General features: G+C 45.5%; 1 protein-coding gene across 1 annotated transcript in view; it reads left to right on the top strand.

Moving 5' to 3' along the window:
- LOC144823935 (sperm-specific sodium:proton exchanger-like) overlaps nt 1–20,464 on the top strand; it is a 5,382,759-nt gene that overhangs the window by 134,731 nt on the left and 5,227,564 nt on the right. The window contains exon 2 of the mRNA XM_078682869.1: nt 6,925–7,038. Coding sequence (XP_078538995.1) covers nt 6,925–7,038 — 114 coding nt within the window. The remainder of the gene's footprint in view (nt 1–6,924; nt 7,039–20,464) is intronic.

The following is a 20,464-nucleotide window of genomic DNA, read 5'->3' as shown; positions in this document are numbered from 1 at the left end:
TCGCAAGTTGCAACTCCCCAGAAGCAGTTTGAGGACTTAGAAAACCGCAATAGACGAAATATTCTCCGCATCTATGGCTTAGGGGAGGGACTTGAAGGATCTGATCCACTGACCTTCTTCAATTCATTCCTACCTAAACTGCTTCACATGCTTGAAGGTACGATGCTCAATATTCAATGAGCACATCGTTTGGGGCTCCTCTAATGCATCTTCCTCACAAAGACCTAGGGGAGTCATTTTGTACTTCCTACAATACACAGATTTATTGAAAATCCTAGCAGCAGTCAAATCCTCTCCAAAAATCACATGGTCAGGTTCTTCACTATTTTTTGCTCAGGATTACGCTAAAGCCACAGCGAATCCTCGTAATGCTTTTTGAATATGAGGGGTGATCTTCGCTCATTAGGTGTCAGATATGGTCTGTTTCACCCTTGTGTTTTTAAGGTTACGTATAACAAAAGAACAACCACATATGAGGATCCAGTGAGGTTACAGAGCTTCATCAACTCATGCAATATGTCAGCCATGGACTCATCTGGTCCTTCCTCTTCACACAACGTTTGATCTTTAAGGATATTTGTCTCTAGTTATCATTTGTTGGTTTTCCTATGATGGTCTTTGTTTATGTTTGGATATGTACTCATACACGTTTATTGTTGTTACCCTTCTTTCAACACTATTTTCCTTTAGCTGTTCACATTTGACTTAGTTCATTGTTTTAACGCTTCATTTCTTCCTTCCGTTTTCACAGGTTCCTTATTTTTGTCTCATGACCTTCTCCTGGTCCACAGGTCAGCCGATCGTGGATGTGTCGCTCATCCCATGTGGTTCCATCCCCCCTCCTTGTCTTCATGTTTTTCCCCTTGTAAGTATGTTATTCTTCTACAATTTCGAATTTTCTTCTCTTCTTCATTCTTTTCTTTCTCTTCTCTGTGATTTTTCCACTTTTTCTCTTCTTTGGTGTTCATGATATTCTCTATTTTCAGGTTATTTTTGTATTGTACAGATGTGTGCTTTATATATGCTTCTTTATTGATATTTTCTTTGTCCTATGTTTTCTATCCCAGTTGGATTTTTCTGGTAATTCTTTACATGTTTCTGGTATTTTTTTTTCGTTTTGCTGCTTTTATGACATTAAATATAGTTTCATGGAATGTTAAAGGACTTAATTCTCCTATAAAAAGACAAAGAGTACTGACTCACTTGGCTAAGTTAAATGCTGATATAGTTTTCTTGCAAGAGACCCACCTTACAGAAGATGAGTCTTTAAAATCAAAGAAAGGGAGGGTCGGTGAATTGTTCTATTCAGAGGGAGACGGAAACCGTAATGGATTAGCGTTGTTATGTCATAAATCCCTTAATTTTAAATTTGTTTCAAAAGATTCTGATACAGAGGGCCGTTGGTTGAACGTTAAATTAATGCTTAAGGATGTTCCAGTCTCTTTTTTCAATGTTTATGCCCCAACTGGTGGAGATGCCTCCTTTTGGCGTTCAATTGCTAAACAGATCACCATCCACATGGAGGATCATTTTATTTTGGCGGGAGACTGTAATCAGGTCTTTCATCCTTTTAGTGACCACAATTCTAAAGTGCCCTTTATACCTAATAAAACACAAAAATCCTTTCTCCATACAGTCACGCAACATAAACTTTTAGATGCATGGAGATTGTGTAATCTCACTACGAGAGAATACACTTATTATTCCTCAGTACATCATTCCCAGTTAAGACTTGATTATTTTTTCGTTTCACACAATATATCACAAGCACTTCAGCGTGCGGAAATTGGTCCCATTTTTTTATCTGACCATGCTCCGGTTTTGATTGCTGTGGACATTTTACCCAAATCTCATCTTCCCATTAAATGGCAGTTCAATAATACCCTGCTTTTGGACCCAGACTTTTCTTCTTCATTCAAAAAATGTTTTAATGAATATTTTGCTCTTAATCAGACTGACTCCTTGCCTTTTTCAACTATTTGGGACTCATTTAAAGCGTCCGCTAGGGATTTTATTATATCCTTTGTGTCACAGAAACATACTATTGCTCGCAATCGTACCCATTCTTTATTATAAGACATTAAGAGACTGGACCATTCTTTTTATACTTCCAATTCCAAAGATGTTCTCAACACTCTTATTAATGCCAAGTTACAGTTTAATAAGGAGTCCACTGATAATGCCTCACTGTATTTATTGAAATCTAGTGCAAAATTCTATGATGGTAGAAATAAAGCAGGGAAACTATTGGCGAATTATTTAAAAATAAAACAAAACAAAGTGAACATAGATGCTATTTTTGATAATGATTCCATCTTGAAGTTTAAGAACTCGGAAATTTTAGACCAATTTGCTTTATTTTACAAAAGACTATATTAATCTGAAACGCATTCCACTGATCACTCACTAGCCCAGTTTTTCTCTCCCATACAACAACCCCAACGGTCCTCTGTTGATTTCTCATTGTTGGAGTATCAGCTAACGCAACAAGAACTTTTAACAGCACTCCAACACTTGAAAAAGGATAAGGCCCCTGGGCCAAATGGCTTTACTGTAGAATTTTATCTCCATTTCTCCAATCTACTTATGCCCAAGTTACTCTTTTTAATTGACTCTTTTCGTTCTTTGGTGAAGTCTGGTGGCACCTTTTCGGAAGCTCACATTTGTTTGATCCCTAAAGAGGGGAAGGATGCGAAATTCTGTAAGAATTATAGACCCATTTCGCTCATTAATATCGACTATTAGATCTTTTTCAAGGCGTTGGCTCTTCGTTTAGATTCTTAACTTCCTAAGATTTTGGGTAAAGAACAGAACGACTTTGTGATGGGATGGGTTATAACAAGATACAAGATAACACAAGACTTTTTTAAAATATTATGTCTAAGGCTACACACTTAAAAAATCCCCTTGCAGCTATAGCTCTAGATGCCGAAAAAGCATTAGATATAGTGGAATGGAATTATTTATTTATACCCTCAAGTGGTTTGGTTTTGGTCCTAATTTCATCTCCTTAATTTCCCTTTTATATTCTAATCCAGGTGCTGCTGTTTGTGCTAATGGGTTACTGTCCTCCTTCTTCGATTTGGGTAGAGGAGTGCGTCAAGGTTGCCCTTTATCCCCTTTTCTCTTTAATTTGGCCCTTGAACCCTTCCTCTCTAGAATTCGTCAAAATGTGAACATACAAGGTTTTCACACCCCTACACTCAATACGCTGATGACATTCTACTTTTTTTTTCAAATCCCAATTAATCAATTCGGCATTTCTGGATGAAGTTCATTCTTTTTCTTCATTATCAGGGTGTAAGTTAAATAGAGATTAATGTGAAATATTGCCCTTGACTAAATATACCTTCAAAGATGACTTCACTTTAACCAACTTTACTTGGAAGTCTTCTTCTATTAAATATTTAGGCTTACAATTCACACCGACAATTAAAGAAACAATCACCTTGTGTTTAAATAACTGCATCCACAAACTTTCAGACCTTACTAATAAATGGCATCCCCTTTATTTATCAAGGTGGGGTCATTTGGATACCATCAAGATGATGCTCTCCCCTATAGTTTTATATACCATTTCTAATATCCCTGTACCCATTTCCACTAAACTATTAAAATCCATTAACTCAGTATTATCCTCCTTTTTGTGGAATAAGAAACGTCCCCGTATGTCTCACTCCAAGTTGTCCCGTCCTAAGGTGGAGGGGGGAGTTAATTTTCCAAATTTTATTAATTATCATAAGGCTTTTCTCTTACGCCAAGCTTCTTATTGGTTGCTTGATCCTGATGATGATCTCCCTCTTTGGGCGACAGTAGAACTTTCATTCCTTTCCCTTTTTTCATTTTGGGAATACCTTCTTTTTTCACGCAAACCCCAAACGCTTTCTACTTCTTTAATCAAGTATACCTCAAAACTATTAAGTCCCATATTTTCGTTACTAACTTTCACTCTTGACTCATTTTTAATCTCACCCATTTGGCATAATAGGAAGTTATTAATATGTAACAAACCCTTTTATTGGAAAACGTGGAGGCAGCGAGGTATAATCTGGGTACATCAGCTATTCTCCAATAAAGAATTTGTCTCATTTCCATTACTTAGACAGCTATATGCCCTCCCGCTTCCTTTATTTCTAAATTTCAAATTCTCCGTCAAGCTGTCCTTGATTTATACATACCATTATCAACTAGTGTCACTCTTCCTCCTGCTAATGATGTACAGGGGGACCTTTCTATTTTGTTACATACCCAACCTAAAGCTTCTAAATGATACCTTTTCTTACAATCTACCAGCATACTAAGACAGAAAACAAGTATTGAATTGGCGTGGGAAAAATATTTTGACACAGATTGGTCTCCCACTTTATGGAATGATTTGTGGGTTAAGTTACACGAATCCTCCAGATCCGCTAGCTTGATGCAAACATTGTCTTTTGTCTATAATAGACTTTTACTTTCTCCACAACTTTTACATAAACGTTTCCCTACTACTCCAGACACTTGTTGGACATGCACATCTCCAAGCGCAGATCTGTTCCACTTGTTATTCCCATGTACTCCAGTGTGTAGGTTTTGGAAACAAGTCTGGCTTCAAATTAATTTAATTTTTGGCACACATATCCCCTTTTCTACGATTCATATTTTCTTGGGTAGTTTATCTTCAATTTGGATCACACATGCAACTAATTTTAAAATTATTGATTTACTAATAGCAGTTGCTTTCCAACAGATAACAAGAAATTGGAAGGACTTTACGAAAATTTCATTCAAGGCCTGGTGGTATGAGGTCTGCCATAATCATAGACTGGACACTTTTTCCAATGCACCCTTGCCCCTTGCTTTTAAAAGACTCCAGCTATGGTTACCAGTAACAACATTCTTTGATACTTGCGCTATAACACACTCTTCTCTCAAGCCTTCTCAACAAGAAGTACTCAAACCTCCATAATTCCTCTAACTTTTTTTCTTTTTTATGTATCTCATTTCCTATATTTTGCTTATTTATTTGTAATGGACACATGTATTATTTGTATTTACTTAAGTATTTATGCTGGATTACAAATGTATAATAATATTTATTGTTCATGTTTCATTGTTGGTCAGTTGCACTGACATGTATTGCCACATCTATATTCTTGAATAAAATTTCTTTTTCAAACAAAAAAAAAGAAACCGCACACTGACAAACGTTAAGCCGATGCTAGCAAAGGAGCGCCTAGCCATATCATTTTGTTGTCCATTGCACTTGTGGTGAGGTGGTTACTTCGGACATGATTCACATGCACAATTATTTTACTTTATTTCAGGCGGACACTAGTGTTTGTTTTACCCTTCTGCAGTTGGCGTTGGCAGAAGGGGGAGGGAGGGGAAAATGAATAGGAAGTTGTTGCACTGGAGATGGTGACGATTACGCTGGAACTCTCTCTAGTTAAGAGTTTAAATCGAGCTCTTTTTCTGTGTGCCCATGATCTTGTGAGGTGATACATGTGCCTTTTGAAAATACTAATAAAATGTTCTAAGAAAGGGAAGGCAGTAGTTTGCTAAGAAAATGCCATATTAAGTATTACACTTTTTTTTTAGCTCTGTCAGAAGTATTTGATTTTATTCTGGTCTGTTCATTTCGGAGGACCGATTTTCTTCTCTAATGTTTATTTCGATACAACTGTATCGTAAAAGTTACATTAAAAAAATGCAGGTCATACAAAGATTATCGCAACATTACAACTACCATGGATAGATACAATTCCAAAATGTATAATTAATGGATGGGAGGAGCCAATCATAATACTAAAAAAAATCTATAAATAATTTAAAAAGTCACATTTATTACCGATTTTATATTCCTAAATTATATAGCTCCATGCGTGAACGTGGATTAAAAGTATTTTAAGCGTCTGCCATTTCTGACTTCCAAACTGGTTAATATTTTTAATGGCTTCTATATATTGAATGCACTGGAACTGTCCTTTTCAGCAACACATATGTCTTTCTGACTAGCACTCAAGTAATGGAGAAAATGGGGGTGAGCCAGAAGGACACCGATCTTGCTTCTGTTTTGGAGATGGATCCAGGATCCTACTCAGTCCCTCATCAAATATGCCAAATTTGTTCCCGTGCAACTAGCTTCCACGTCCAGCTGCGCCCGCATGTTGTCATCTTTTCGTTCTAAACAGTAACCTACAGAGAGTGAGTGGAGTTTCTTATTTTCACTTCCCGCTGGGCCCGACACATTGGCCTCACTTAATGGGCCATTAGCCCTCTTTTGGTAGAGTTTTATCCTAGTTAGGAACTATCTGGAGTCTAACATCTAGAGCCTAACACTAAGTTTACTATCGCTTCAAAAAAATAGATCTTTTTCAAAAGCTTTGTATCTTATGATGTATATTGTCTTTGAGTTTCTATGTTTCATAGAGCAGATTGAAACATCAACTCACTTGATCTTCCACTGCAAGCTTCTAAAGTTCAGTATGAATGTGTGTGCCACTCCCCCATAATGGAGTTCTTCTCATTGGTAAATGCCAGGGGCGGTAGTCTTTTGCCTGATTTTTCTGTGATCACAGCTGTTTTCAATACATACAATTTGCATTTGCATACTCAAAATAAATAAATAAATAAATACATGTTCCTGTAGTAGTCAGAAGTTGTTTACTGTTTGAAAATTGTGTATTCAGCATGGGGATTGCAATATATTTTTAAGAGAGCAGTGTATCCATTAAACAGTTACATTGAAAGCGTCCACAGGCAATCAGAATAATAAAACAAGGTTCGGTTAATTTATTGGGTTCACAAAGCAGCCCATTTTATGACTAATATTAAAAATGCAATTTAAAGGTGGCATATACTTTGTTCACTTTCTTATTTGTCTTTTTATGTAGCTTCTTGAACAAATTAATTAATTCTCTGCTTTCTGTGATTTATTTTCAGATGCAACGTACCTGAGCATCCTACTTGGAGCTGAAGCTTTGTTTAATGATTCCACCTGTTTTATTGTTTTTGATATATTCAAAGATCTTCTTATAATTTCCGCAGTTGGTGAAGGTTAGAATATACAATTTCTTAAAGTTTGCAAATTTTGAAACTGTGATTTTGAAGTGAACGTACAATTAAGCATTTTATTCATATACTAATTAGTTTGTATTCTAGCATACAGTATCAAGATTTGTTAACCCTCAAGGTAAGGATGCAAACAGGGTTCTGCGGGGGCTAGGAGTGGCTCATCTGGCATATTTTGCGCATGACAGTTGACAAGAAACCTTAATTGTTTTATGTTAGCATTTTATCCTGAGGCTTGTTTCTCCTCCCAAAATTCCAGTGTGCATAGCTTTATTCCCATACCACTCTCATTCCCCTTCACTTTTTTCTATCTGTCTCTCACTGTGCTGCTGCACATCTCCCAACGTACCTGCACATCATTCATCTTTAGGTAAAGGGGGAACCCTGTATCTTCCAGTGCCAAATGGCAGTCATCTAGCTCCAGTCCATGGCTCATCAAAGCTATTTGTAGTGTCGCTCCAGTGACGCAACTGGAGCGTCTGGTTTGACTCATTGTGCCATTGTGAGGAAGTGGATTTTACAGTATGTACCCCTGTGGGCTGATGACTATATGGTTTTCACTGGGTCACGCGGCGCTGGTTAAATAAATGTGGCTGTTGCCAAGCGCAGCCTCAGGGCAGAGTCCTCAACCGAAGAAGCGTATGCACACTCAACTTCCACTCCGTGCTTCATTTCCAGGCCTAACAGTCCCTTATAGTTGGCAACCTGCCATTCAACATCGAGATTAGGCATACCCAAAGCCTTGACCGATGTAGCGGTCTAGTCGCCGCCAAGTTTACACATTGGGACCCTTAGCCCAGAAGGACTCCCACACATTGTATCACCCTATGGCCTGGCGTGGCCAAAGGATATAAATGAACGGACGGAGGTCGCTCAGGACTTACGACCCACAGCAGTTATCCAAGTGTGTGTATCTCTTTCTGGGATCCATCACCATGAGGCCTGCATGCACTGTGTGACTACATTACACTGGCGAACAGGGTGGACGTCCTGCACACCCTGTGCCACGCTGGCTGCGTGGTGCTTCGCTTCGCTTCCAGAGTCTCAGCCAGACCAGCGATCAAGGCCCTCCACTGGCTTCCAATACGACAAAGGGTAGAATTCAAGGCCCTGTGCACCGCACACAAACTTCTCAACGGTCTCGGCCCTGCTATCCTGAGAGACCTGGTTACCCCCTACAAGGCCCCCAGATCCCTACGCTCGAACAATGAGCGTCTGGCCAACGTCCCCAGATACAGGAAGGCACGCACCGGCGGTAGACGCTTTTCTGTAAAAGCATCCTCAGGATGGAACTCACTTCCTCGCCCCCTGAGGCAGGAACCCAGCCATCTCCTTTTCCGGAAAAAATTGAAAACGCTGCTGTTCCCAAAATAAAGTCCCCTCTCCCCTCTGGTCTCCACAAATGCTACAGCGCGGGGATGCCTCCGGGTCACCAGGCGCTCTATAAATCGCTAAATAAATAAATAAATAAATTCTGGACCATTGGCCAGGTAGAGCACGGAGCAGTTCTGCAGTGTCGATGAAGTGACCCGCGCAGAAAGCCAAAGGTTGGTGTGACCTGGCGGCACAGAAGGGCGGAAGTTTGTCCCCGCTGTGGCAGTATTATTGGAGGCTCCGCGCTACCAAGCCTCGTTGCCCGGAACGCCTGCGCCGATCTCCTGCCAAGTACACATGCACTTGCATTCGTCTGGGCCCAGACACATCCTCTGCACACCCTGATGATGCTGGTGCTCCCTGTGGTGAGCCAGTTCGAGCCCGCGTTGCATTATGTGGTGCGTGCACAAGCAGTGACACTTTGACACCGCTCAGCCCAGCATGCTCCAGCTTCACCTCTCCCTCACCTGGTCAGGATCCAAAGGGGCTGGACGCATTAGTGAAGAGGTGCCTGAATTTCTGCTTTGCACCAGGCAGAAGAGAATCTACTCTAGCCTCCCCCTCGTCCCACCACTGTTCACTGGGGCTAAGCCCACTACCGAGGAGAAGCCTGTCTTTCCCACAGTGCACCAGGATCAAGGAAAGCACGTGCAGGCAGGCGAAGATTACTCCCCTCAGTGCCTGGAACACGTGGGGCACAAGGTGTCTGCTGCAAATGCCTTCTCGAGGTTGGAGGAGGATTTAGCCTACACAAAGCGCACGCTGCATGCACAAAAATGAGCTCCCAACTGGACCAACAAGCACCACCACCTGTGCAACCCGCCCAGCAAGCAGGGCCCCTTGCCTTACAGCCAGCATCACAACACTCACAAATCAGTGCACTGCCCCTGTTAGACCTGGCACCTTGGCGTGAGTTTCCCTTCCACTTTTTGCTGTTGTGCCTCAGATGTTTTTGCTGGTGTCCGCTGCTCAGGGCACTGCGCCACGGCCAACCCGTGCCGCAGTGCAAGTGCTCCCTACTGTAAAGTGTACCTGTGATTGATGTCCATGATTGGTTCATTGGATTTACTGTCAGTCCCCAGTAAAGTGCACCAGGAGTGCCAGGGCTTGTGAATGCCAATACTGCTAGTGGGCCTGCAGCGCTGGTTGCGCCACCCACAGAAGCAGCCTTTAAAATGTGTCTAGGGTCTGCCACTGCAGAACCTGCGTGCAGTCTGGTACTGTCATGCTGGCTGGGCAAGTGCACACACTTGCCAGCCCCTAAAACCTTCCCTTAACTTCATATTAGTCACCCCTCTGGTAGGCCTGAGGGCAGGGTGCATTGTAAGTGTAAGGTAGGACATGCTCTGGTGTGGGTGGCATGTCCTAATAGTGAATTACTGCCAAATTCGTTTTTCACTATTGTAAGGCTACCTATTCCCTTTAGGCCAGATGGGCTGCTGGAATTATTACACTCTATAATCCCAGCAGGCTCAGGGAACATGGTAGAAATTAATGTTTAGTATGCCTGAACTCAGAATAATAAAATACTTCTTTTAGTAAAGTTGTATTTAATATCCTGGGTTTGCAAATGCTACTTTTAGAAAGCTAGCATTTGCTTGCCTAACCATTTCAGCCCGCCTCTGCTTTTGTGTGTATCTGACTGTCTGAGTTGTGTGAGTGACAGGGCTGGGAGGTGACAGGTGGTGAATAGCAGGATGACACCTTAGTGGGAGGTGGGAGTTTCCCTGAATGATGCATCAGGCTGTGCTCTGCCACCACAATGCTGGCTCCGCCCCCCTGGGGAGCGACTGATGACTCAGCCTGCACCTGGCCCAGGAAGGACCGAAGCTTGTCAACAAAGTGCTCCTGGCTACCCCTGTCCACACAATGCTGGCTCCGCCCCCCTGGGGAGCGGCTGATGTGCCTGTCCTCACACTGAATGCAGAAGCAGAAGTACCCACCACAAGTGCTCAGAGGCTGAGAGCAGTTATGCAGAGGCCCCCCTGGCCAGTGAGAACAAAAGAAACTGTGTATAAAAGTAGGAGCCCTGCTCCTTGTAAATTAGATCCTGTTTTACCACAAAGAACCTCTGCCGGAATAGAAGGAGAAGAAGACGCTGGAAGGACTGGCCTGCTGCTTGCCTTGCTGAGGAAGGAGAGGAGAAGACTTTGCTAAAAGACTTTGCTGACTTGTGCTTGAAACTTTTCTCCAAGGGCTTGATTGAGCTTGCCCCCTGAACTGAACCCCAGGACCAGTGGGCTCTCCTGTGCTTTGGCTCGTCCCCTGCCTGAGGCCGAGTATTTCCTCCCGCCGGAGGTGAAGTCTGCCCCCTCTCGCCCCCTCCTAGGGCCGTGGTACCCGGGAGCCAGCCTGCCCTCTTGCCCTTGAGAGCCTCGCTCCACCCGGAGTCGCTCTCTGCCCCAGGGCTAAGGCCGGCCGCTCCTCTACCTCTGCCTGCTTCACGGAGCCCTTGAGGAGACTTCAGACCCTCCCGCCGGAATCCCGGGGACACGAGCAGTCTGTAGCCTGCCTTGCTCTGCCCCCCCAGGAGAGGCCGCACCGCACTGTGAAGGGAGCCCCCCTCTGTAGGGCTCCTGTGCTGTGCCTTGCCTCCCGGAGATCCTCCGCTTTGAGAAGGGACCCCTCTGCACTGACATTCCTGAAAGAAAGAAGCATTCCTGAAGAGGACATCAGCCTTCCCTGTGCCTTGGCCCCAGAGGCTCCTCTCACCCCTCCCTGCTCCTCACTGCAGCTGAGAGCCCCCACCTCTAGAAAAGGTCCGGGGCTCCTCTCATCGCCTGCTTGCTGCTCTGCTCCGCAGCTCAGCCCCCACCTCTGGAAAAGGCCCATGGTTTTTCAAACCCCTCTCTGGTCTCCATTCCAAGCATACCGCGAGATGCGTGAGAGTTGGTAGGGGCCGAGTCAGTTTCACCCTTGAAGGCAGGAGAGGCGCTGCAAGGCACTCCGAAGGCCGGGGAGGGTCCCAAAGCCCCAGAACAGAGAGAGGCTTTCTCTTTTGAAAGGAGAGAACACTGAGAGAACTGTGAAATTAGGAGATTTATAACAAAAGCGCCTTAACAGAGAAATCTCCATTTTTGAACTGCAACTAAGGAGAAAAGGAACTATTTTCGTGAAGTGAAACCATTGAAGTATTTTTGAACAAACAACCATTGAAAGCTACAACTGAGAACCTTTGCCTATTTACAACCTGTGGTGCAACAAAAACGTTATTTGGTCTTGTGATAAGTCTGTTGAGTTACATATATATATTTTTACATAAAGAAGCGTATTTTTATATATTTACAGCCTGGTGTCCATTTGTGGGGGGATTGGTATATTTTACTGTGTGTGTGATTACAAATGCTTAACTAACTAATGCCTGAAGAATAGCCTTGGCTGCTCACGCCACGCACCTAGAGGGTGAGCAAAGGTAATTCTAAGGGGTCATCCTTCGCCCTGACTTGGAAGAGAGGGTCCCTGCTTGTCACAAGTGCATACTTGCGCCAACCAGAGACCCCCAATTCCAAAAGCCCCCATTCAGCAAGCTCATAGACCCAGCCACAACATCTCCCACATGGACAGGCTGAATCAACTGGCTGAACAACTACTTCACGGCAACGCGGGAAACAGACGGAGCAGTCAAATGATCCCTACTACTACACTTTATGGGAGATGAAATTTACAAGTTGTTCACCCATTTGCCCAACACCAGGGCACCACACGACTAAGATGCTGCCGTCAGAGCCCTGAATGCGCATTTCGACCCCCAACCAAACCCGACTATGAGAGGTTCAAACTGCGCCAAGCTCGTCAGAGGGAAGGAGAATCGATGGACGTGTTCCATGCACTGTTGCATTAGTTGGCAAGCATCTATACAGACAACGACCAAAATAAAGAAGTAAGGGCGCAGGTGATAACCTAACATAACATGTGTATTGTAAAACGCACGTTCACCCCTGCAACGGGGCATCTTGACGCTGAAATAACAGGGTTTCAGGAACAAGAACCTCTGGACCCTTATCGTAGGATAACTAGGTATTACTCTGGAAGATATCCTTAATATGGCCAGGTCGCATGATCTATCAGATGCCTGGGCGACGGCAATGGATATGGCGATCACCCAACAAGCGGATAAACCTCCCACAGTTAATACAGAATGAGCAGATGCACTCCAATCCCAGAACAGAAGCACCAGAGGCAGATGGCAGGGGAGAGGAGCATGACAGCCACACTGTGGATACTGCGGAAACAAACAACACTCACCGGAGGAATGTCTGGCAAAAAGGCGAGCATGCTCCAAGTGTGGGACACCTAATCACTTTGCAGTAGTGTGTAGAGGAGGCCCGAGGACCCAAGGGGCCTAAGGACGATGGCCGCAGTCGAAGGCAGGTAAACAACTGTCATTGGAAGAGCCCGATAATGCCAGCCCAGTCAGGACACCCACCAGACAGAGGCATTACCTCGAGGATTCATCAACGGACGAAGAAGACGAGGGCTACCTGATTTCGTTCGCAAGTGACATCAAGCAGAAGAGACACCCGCAACCCACCTGCGGTATTGAAATTGAGGGATCCCAGGTTACTGCGTTGAACAACATGGGAGCGTCCGTGAATGTGATGGGGTGCCAACAATACAAGCGGCTCAATCATCGACCCGTATTATTCCAGGCACATATCAGGATCCTCACGTATGGCAGTCAAACTCCTCTGCCACTGAAAGGAAAAATGACCGTCCAGGTCAAGGCAGAAGGACACAAAGTCACAACCACCTTCCAGGTGGTTGACAGAGGCGCAGAGGAGCAGATATTCTGGTAGGAGTCACACAGCCGAAGACCTTGGATTGGTCATGTTTGCAAACAACATCAATACACTGCAAACCGAAGACGACCAAGCAGTAAAGCCAGTAGCCTTGATACACAGATGCATTCCTTTCCACCTGAGACCACTCGTGGAGCAAGAAATGAAAGATCTAAAATGGCAAGGCATCATTGAGAAAGTCACAGAGCCGACGCCGTGGGTATCTCCTATTGTAATTGCAGAGAAGCCAAAGCAGCCAGGGAAAATCCAGCTGTGCATCGACATGCGCCTGCCCAACCAGACAATCAAGCATGAAAGACATCTGATGCCCACAGTCAATGACATCCTGGCTGACCTCAATGGATCTTGCTGGTTCTCTAAGCTTGACCTCAACGCAGGCTACCACCAACTGAGGCTAGCTAAAGAGAGTAAATATATCACTACCATTTCATCCCACAGTGGCCTCCGCCATTACAAAAGACTCAATTTTGGCATCTCTTAAGCGGCTGGAAATTTCCAGAATGTGGTCCGGGAGCTGCTGTCAGGACTCCAGGCAGTACTCAATGTCAGTGATGACATCCTGATACACTCCGCCACCGTGGAAGAACACCATCGCCACCTCCAAGCTATACTCCAACGTCTCGCAGGGCACTGAATCACTCTTCACAGTGACAAGTGTATTCAGCCAGGATGGTGTATGTGTAGACCCAAGGAAGTCTCAAGCCATATGACAAGCCCCTGCTCCATCAACCGCATCAGAAGTCAGAAGCTTCCTTGGGATGGTCCAATATTGGGCGAGCTTCATACTGAACGTGGCCACGCTGGCGCAATCGCTGCACGCCATGACGAAGACAGAGACACAACCTGGAAGTGGGGCAAAGAGGAAGATGATGCTTTCCAGAAAATTAAGGATAGCCTGCTAGGAAGAACCACTATGGCATACTTTTACACCACGCAGATGACGGAACTCATCGCGGACTCTAGCCCCGTCGGGCTAAGAGCCCTCCTAACTAAGGAGAATGGACCCCACTCGCCTTCACGAGTAAGGCACTCACACCAACAGAGTCCAGGTACTCTCAGATCGAGAGGGAGGCGCTGACCATTAAGTGGGCCTGCAACCACTTTCACCTATATGTCAGTGGACATCTGTTTCGGGTGGTGACTGACCACCAGCCACTACTGCCACTGTTCAAAGGCATGGCGCCACGCCCTCCACCAAGGATAGAATGATGGGCCATACAGCTCCAGCACTACCAAATGGAGGTGGTGTACCGACCTGGAGCGAAGAACCCGGCAGACTTTCTGTCACGACACCTGCCGGAGACGGTGTGACCAGGAAGTGAGGACGGAGGAGTACGTGGAGATGATATCTCAATGGGCCTGCCCTCGAGCCATCACCTTGTTGTAAATCAATCTACGACTCTAGTGTAATTTTCACGATTCATGCCCTTATATAGGTATAGATTGATCGATCCTTATATAGGCATAGAAATCATTACAATATTTAGACTGAGCCTATGCAGCCCAAATACGGCATGGCTACTTCCACTAAATTCCAAGAATCAACAACGATTTCCTAGAAAAACACGCCTTCAGCAGCTAGGAACTTCCCCTTGCCTGAATACTAATTTATCTAAGAAATCATGAAGTTTCGAAGAACTGAGTCTTTTATGACGTTCTTAAGTCCAATCACACGTCAAACTCAGCACCTTCAAGGTATAAATATGCCTACATTTGCCCAGACAAACACACAGTGGTTTGGAGTAGATCGACTAACTACTTGCCCGACACCCTGCAGCCACAAGTGCCGAAGGAAGCCGACCCTCCAGCTGACGCACTGAGAGAGGCTGTCTTTTCTCTTGCCGAGAAATCCAGCTCCAGTGTTTCCGGGCTTCCCTTGCGGGTTGCTGGGAAATCGAGTCCTGAGAGAGAGATACAAGACCTCCTTCATTCTAAACCAAGGTACGGAGCTGATTAGACCCTTAGAGAATTCTTGAACAGAATCTTGGAAGACTAAACTTAAGCTACTCCTCACTTACTTCTTCCCTTGTACTAGACTTAGGTTAGGTACACCGGGGTAGGCGTATTTTAGAAGCACCAGTTGAGTACGTTTAGTCATTATTTTATCACTGTATGTATTTTATATGTTTTAGGCAACTTATGGCTGATCATGCTTTTACAGTACTACTTTATAATACTTTTCATATTATATGCCCTGTACTTTATAACCAGTATTACGATTGTAGCAGTACATTTCTTATGCTTGAGAAAGAAGACTGTTCAATAAATACTTTTTATTGAAAATGCCCGTCTCTCTATTTTCTCAGCACCTCTGGTGAAACGAAGCATGCACGATTGACTGAGTAAAACAGTTATCTATTGTTTCCGTGACTCTAGAGATTGATTTCTTATTCTTGGGAAACAAAGTTGTCATGTTTATGCGGTTGTCAGAAACTAATCCCTTCTTGTAAATTCTAGAAAGTTTCTAGTGACCTCTGAGCTAACTGGCACTCACAATTAAGTTTAATATATTAGGTAGAGACCTAGTCAACATCAGTCCTAAGTCTAAACTACAGGATATATTATTCCAATGCGCAGAGCCTATTGGGAATATAGGAACTACACTACAACCTTAGATGAGGTGAAAGCCGAGACACAAGCTGATGCTGTGCTAATGAGGGTGACAAAAGATGCCTTGTCATTGAACACCATGTAGGTCTATTTTGACCCGAGTCAGTACACATTGATAGCTGTGGATGCAGGCCCTAGAGGATTGGGGGCCACCCTGATGCATAGATCAATTGATTAGGATGACTGGGCCCACATAGCTTTTGCAAGTTTTTCACTGACCAGCATGGAGCAGAGATATTCTCAAATTGAGAAGGAGGCAATTACCATTCTTTGGAGGTGTAGCCATTTTCAACCATACATGTATGGTAAGCCCTTCATAGTCACCACTGATTATTAGCCGTAAATCCCACTCTTTAATGGTACCGTGTCCAAACCACTGCAGAGAATAGAGAAATGGATGCTCCAATCACAGGAGTTCAACTGGCACGTGGAGTATCACCCTGGGTCTACCAACCCAGCAGACTATCTGTCTCAGCACCCTTGTGCCGCCATTCCCCGGTAAGACCGAAGAATGGTTGCAGTATGTGACTGATCGGTCTTGTCCCTTTCCCCTTTCCATGGATATACTTGATCACGCCGCCAAGAATCAGGATGAATGTCCCCAGAAAACTCTGGAAACTCTGAAGACCAATCAGTGGCACAGCTTCAAGAGCCAGTGGGCTCTGCTTACACCAGAGGCAGGGCAAATCATGGAAAGTTTATTTCACGTTCACCAGGCGTGAAGTGTTGACCCAAATTTGTGCCTCCTGCAAGGACATTATCTGGTCATTCCTACCACCCTCCCTGATATAGTGATTCAACTGGCCCACGTTGAACAGGAGGACATGGTTAAGACCAAGAACAGACTTGAAAAGGTCGAAGAAGAGTTCCGATCCTGCCCATGGTGTCAAGCTCCAGGGGGTACCAGTCAGCCACCATCAGCACTGACTGAAAAGGGACCGAGACCTCTGTGGGTTCAAATCAGTCTCAAATGTGCCTCCCAGATGGAAGGCATACCCTGGTGATGATAGACGACTATTGCAAATATCCAGAAGTAGAGATCTTAGCTTCTTAGCTTAGAATGCAAGCAAAGTTGTTCTCAAGTTAGAGCAAATTCTGGCTACCCATGGGTTAATCAAAGAACTCAGAACATACATTGGTCTGCCTTTCCAGGGGCAAGAGATAGCATTGTATCTAATGTCCTTGGGAATCGCTCACAAGAAAATCACTCCCAGGTGGCCTCAAACCTATAGTGAGGCCGAAAGATTCATGAGAACTTTGAAGTCATCCAGATTGTATCAGCGAGACAACAGTCTCCTGAATTAGCCATTTGTTCTCTCCTTCGTGATTATCAGCAGACTCCCCACTTGACCCCCAGGCAAGCACCCAGACATCTGTCAATGGGTCGAATAGTCATGGGTTCCATCCCTCACCATCCTGGCTGGGCTCCTGATCGTATTGATGATCACCTTGTTCAGGAATGAAAAAAGAGATCCAACACATGGTCCAGCAGTCGCAGGGGAGCAAAGGTGTCAGATTTGAATGTCGGTGATCTTGTGCTGGTGCAGGATCGATGCCCCGGCAGCAAGTTTAGGCTGCCTTTTGAGCGGCACCCGTGGAAGATAGTCTCTTTGCATAGCACTGAAGCCACTGCGTGTCATGGACAAGAGACTGTCACTAGGAACATTTCAGCATTCAAAAGGTTTCATCTATGCTGAAATAGCTCCCTGGAAGAAAAGGGATAATACGTCTGTCATGAATTATTAGAACGTGTGGTCCAAAGCAGAGTCACTGGAATGTGGATCATCGGAATCTATTGACCTTTCCATATGTATCTGTTAATAAAGTGTGACGCCTTGGATTTTTCTTCTCAAATTCAGTTATGATCATTATATATTTTCTAGGTATTCCCGTGGTCTACTTAGTTTGTATTTTGGGGAGGAATGATGTGTCGCTCCAGTGACGCAAATAGAACATCTTGTGCGACTTATTGTGCCCTCGTGACAAAGGGTGTTTTCAGTACATTCCCCTGTGGCCAGATGACAATTTGGTTTTCCACAAGTCACGCGTGGCTGTTGCCGGGTGTTGCCTCAGGGCAGAGACCTGGACCAAAGCATCTTATGCACACTTTCACTTCGCCTGCACGTGTTTCACTTCCAGGCCTAACAGTCACTTATAGCCGTCAACCTGCCATACAGCATCAAGGTCAGGCATACCAGGGGTCTGACCACCAAAACAACACTGTTCTTGGTCAGACCTAGGTATCTGATAGAGACGTCTAGCCGCATATTCCTTAACTTAGAATATCCCCCAGGTGGCTCACAGGTCTGGCAAACTTTGCGTAGCAGCACCTCTGTGCGCCGGGGGCGGCACCGTATGGCTCCGCCCTGATGTCGTCCATGGACGCGACATCAGCTGAGCCATATATGCCCCGCCCCGGCGTGCCAACATCAGTTTTCTTCTTTTCCATGTCATGACGTGGATACTGGAAACCAGCAGTTCCTGGCCTACTTCAGGCCTTCTAGACACCGCTGGTGTCATACCGGAACAGTGTGCAATGCCCTCTGGGTTCAAAGCCTGTGAGGCCTGTGCGCGTCAGATGTCTGGCACTGACTCGCACCTTATTTGCATATGGTGCCTTGGTGTGCACCACGATTCCAAGCAATGCGGTGACTGTCAACAGATGAAGCCAAAGTCCCTTCAGGAACGCCGTATGAAGCTGTTGGCTGCGCGACTGTCTGGCCCAGCTTCTTCTTGTCGCCGCTCTCCCTCTCCAGAGAGGGCTCGCTCCCAAGGCCGATCCAGCGACCGGCACCCTAAAAAAGGTAAGCAGGGGCACAAGCATTCACTGAGGTCCTCCTCTTGTAGGCGTGCCGCTGATGCCCACTCCTCTTGTAGGGGGTCAGCTATGGGCGCCCGGTGGTCACCTCCTCCATACCCTCCTTTTCCAGGAGTTGGAGCCATGCGTGCCCAAATAGAGGCCCACTCCTGGGCTCTTCAGGCCTACTTTGAGCCCCCCTCTCTCCCTGGCGCTTCTTCGGGCCCCACAGAGGCGGAGTGTGCTTAGGGTGGGCCCTTGTCGGCGGATCATTCCCTGACCAGGGTTGTGTGCACCAACTCCAATTCCGGAGCCAAGGCGACGACATTGGGCTGTGGCCCAGACCGTCCTGATTGCTCTTGCACACTCTGCCAGTCAGCGCATAGCCCTGTGTGGCTTCCTGCACAGACTACGGAGGCGATGCCCAGTTCGAGGCCAAGCTATCACTGCCAGTCAACACATAATCCTGTGCAGCTTCCTGCGCGGACAGCGGGGGTGGCATCGACAAAGCCGAGCTTGGAGCTGGGCCCCACGTCGGACAAGCCCACATCTGCGGCAACACTTCAGCTGACGTCGGTCGACGCCCAGGCTGCAGCCCCAGTGGAAGTCGTCGACGTCCGGTCGACTCTGGCACAGCTCCCACCGACTCCGCTGTCGACGCATCCTTCGCAAAAGGATCACTACATCCCACTAGCATAGATGTGCAGACTCGTAGAGACGGTTCTCCTTGAACCCCGCTCTTCCTGGCATCTAGGACCCGTGAGTTGGTCCTTAGTACTCCCTTGTTCTGCTTGTCTTTTCTTCAAAATAATTGTCCTGCGAGGTAACTGTTCTCTCTCTTTTGGACTGACGGCAGACGTTGCTTATAGCCTGGACTAGTCCCACTTTCTGTCTAACTACGGGCACTTTTGAGCGTACGCTTGTACCTGGCTTTGGCCGGGTTTCAGCATTTTTTTGCAGCTGTTTCTGCGCCATGTTCTTCCTCATGGTTTGTGGGGCAGTTGCCTTCATGCTATTGGGTGCATCTCAGCTGTTCCTGCTGTCTTGCTTTCCGGTGTTCCTCCTGGCCGCATGTGAGTGTATTTCAGGCTGTGTAGAGGCATCCTTTTGATGTCTAATTGGCACGGATTTCCCCAGTACTCTTCTTATGTGGTACGTGTGAGGGAGCTGCGGGTTCCCTCCACCATACCACTTAACTAGTCCTTTGAGTTGGGTTTGTCGACTGCCGCATCCTGCAGTTCTTTCATGCCATGTGGTTCAGTTCTATTCCCTGCAAGGTGCTGAACTCTCTTTTCACGCCAGTTTCTTTACTAGGTGTGTTTCTGTTCCATGCCGACCCATGCTGGGCAGGGGTCAGTATCCTGCTTCCTTCGTATCTTTACAGAAGAAGGTTCAACAGTGTTTATGCTGTTCGAATTGTTTGGCTGGGGCTAGCTCTGGCTTCTTGTTGAGACTTTGGATCCTTTGGATCCTTTGGATCCTTCATGCCTCTTTGGTTGTCTTCTTTTGAAGTTCGGCGTTCGGCGATTAGGCACAAGCATTCTGGCTTGGTGTTTTTCCTTCTCACATCCCCTCTACATACGTGGTTTTCGTGTTATTCTGGATGGGCTGTGGTACCCTAGCCTCCCTTTAATTCCCGCTCTCTTCAGGGCATAGGGGTCTGGTGGTTGGCTGCACTGTCATTCCTGTCCCCACTGTGTTTCAACCTTTGGTTGACAACACTCTTTTGGTCATTAATTAATGGTTAGGTTCTTTTGGACCTTATTGGGGTCTAGTTGCAGTCCCACTTTGGTATCTATTCTAAGTTAGTTAAAGAATCTGCGGCTAGACA

This window comes from Lissotriton helveticus, chromosome 3_1 (genome assembly GCF_964261635.1).
Source record: "Lissotriton helveticus chromosome 3_1, aLisHel1.1, whole genome shotgun sequence".
In the NCBI taxonomy this organism is placed as follows: domain Eukaryota; kingdom Metazoa; phylum Chordata; class Amphibia; order Caudata; family Salamandridae; genus Lissotriton; species Lissotriton helveticus.
Note: the sequence above shows the minus strand (reverse complement) of the source record. Positions and strands in the feature narration are given on the sequence as shown.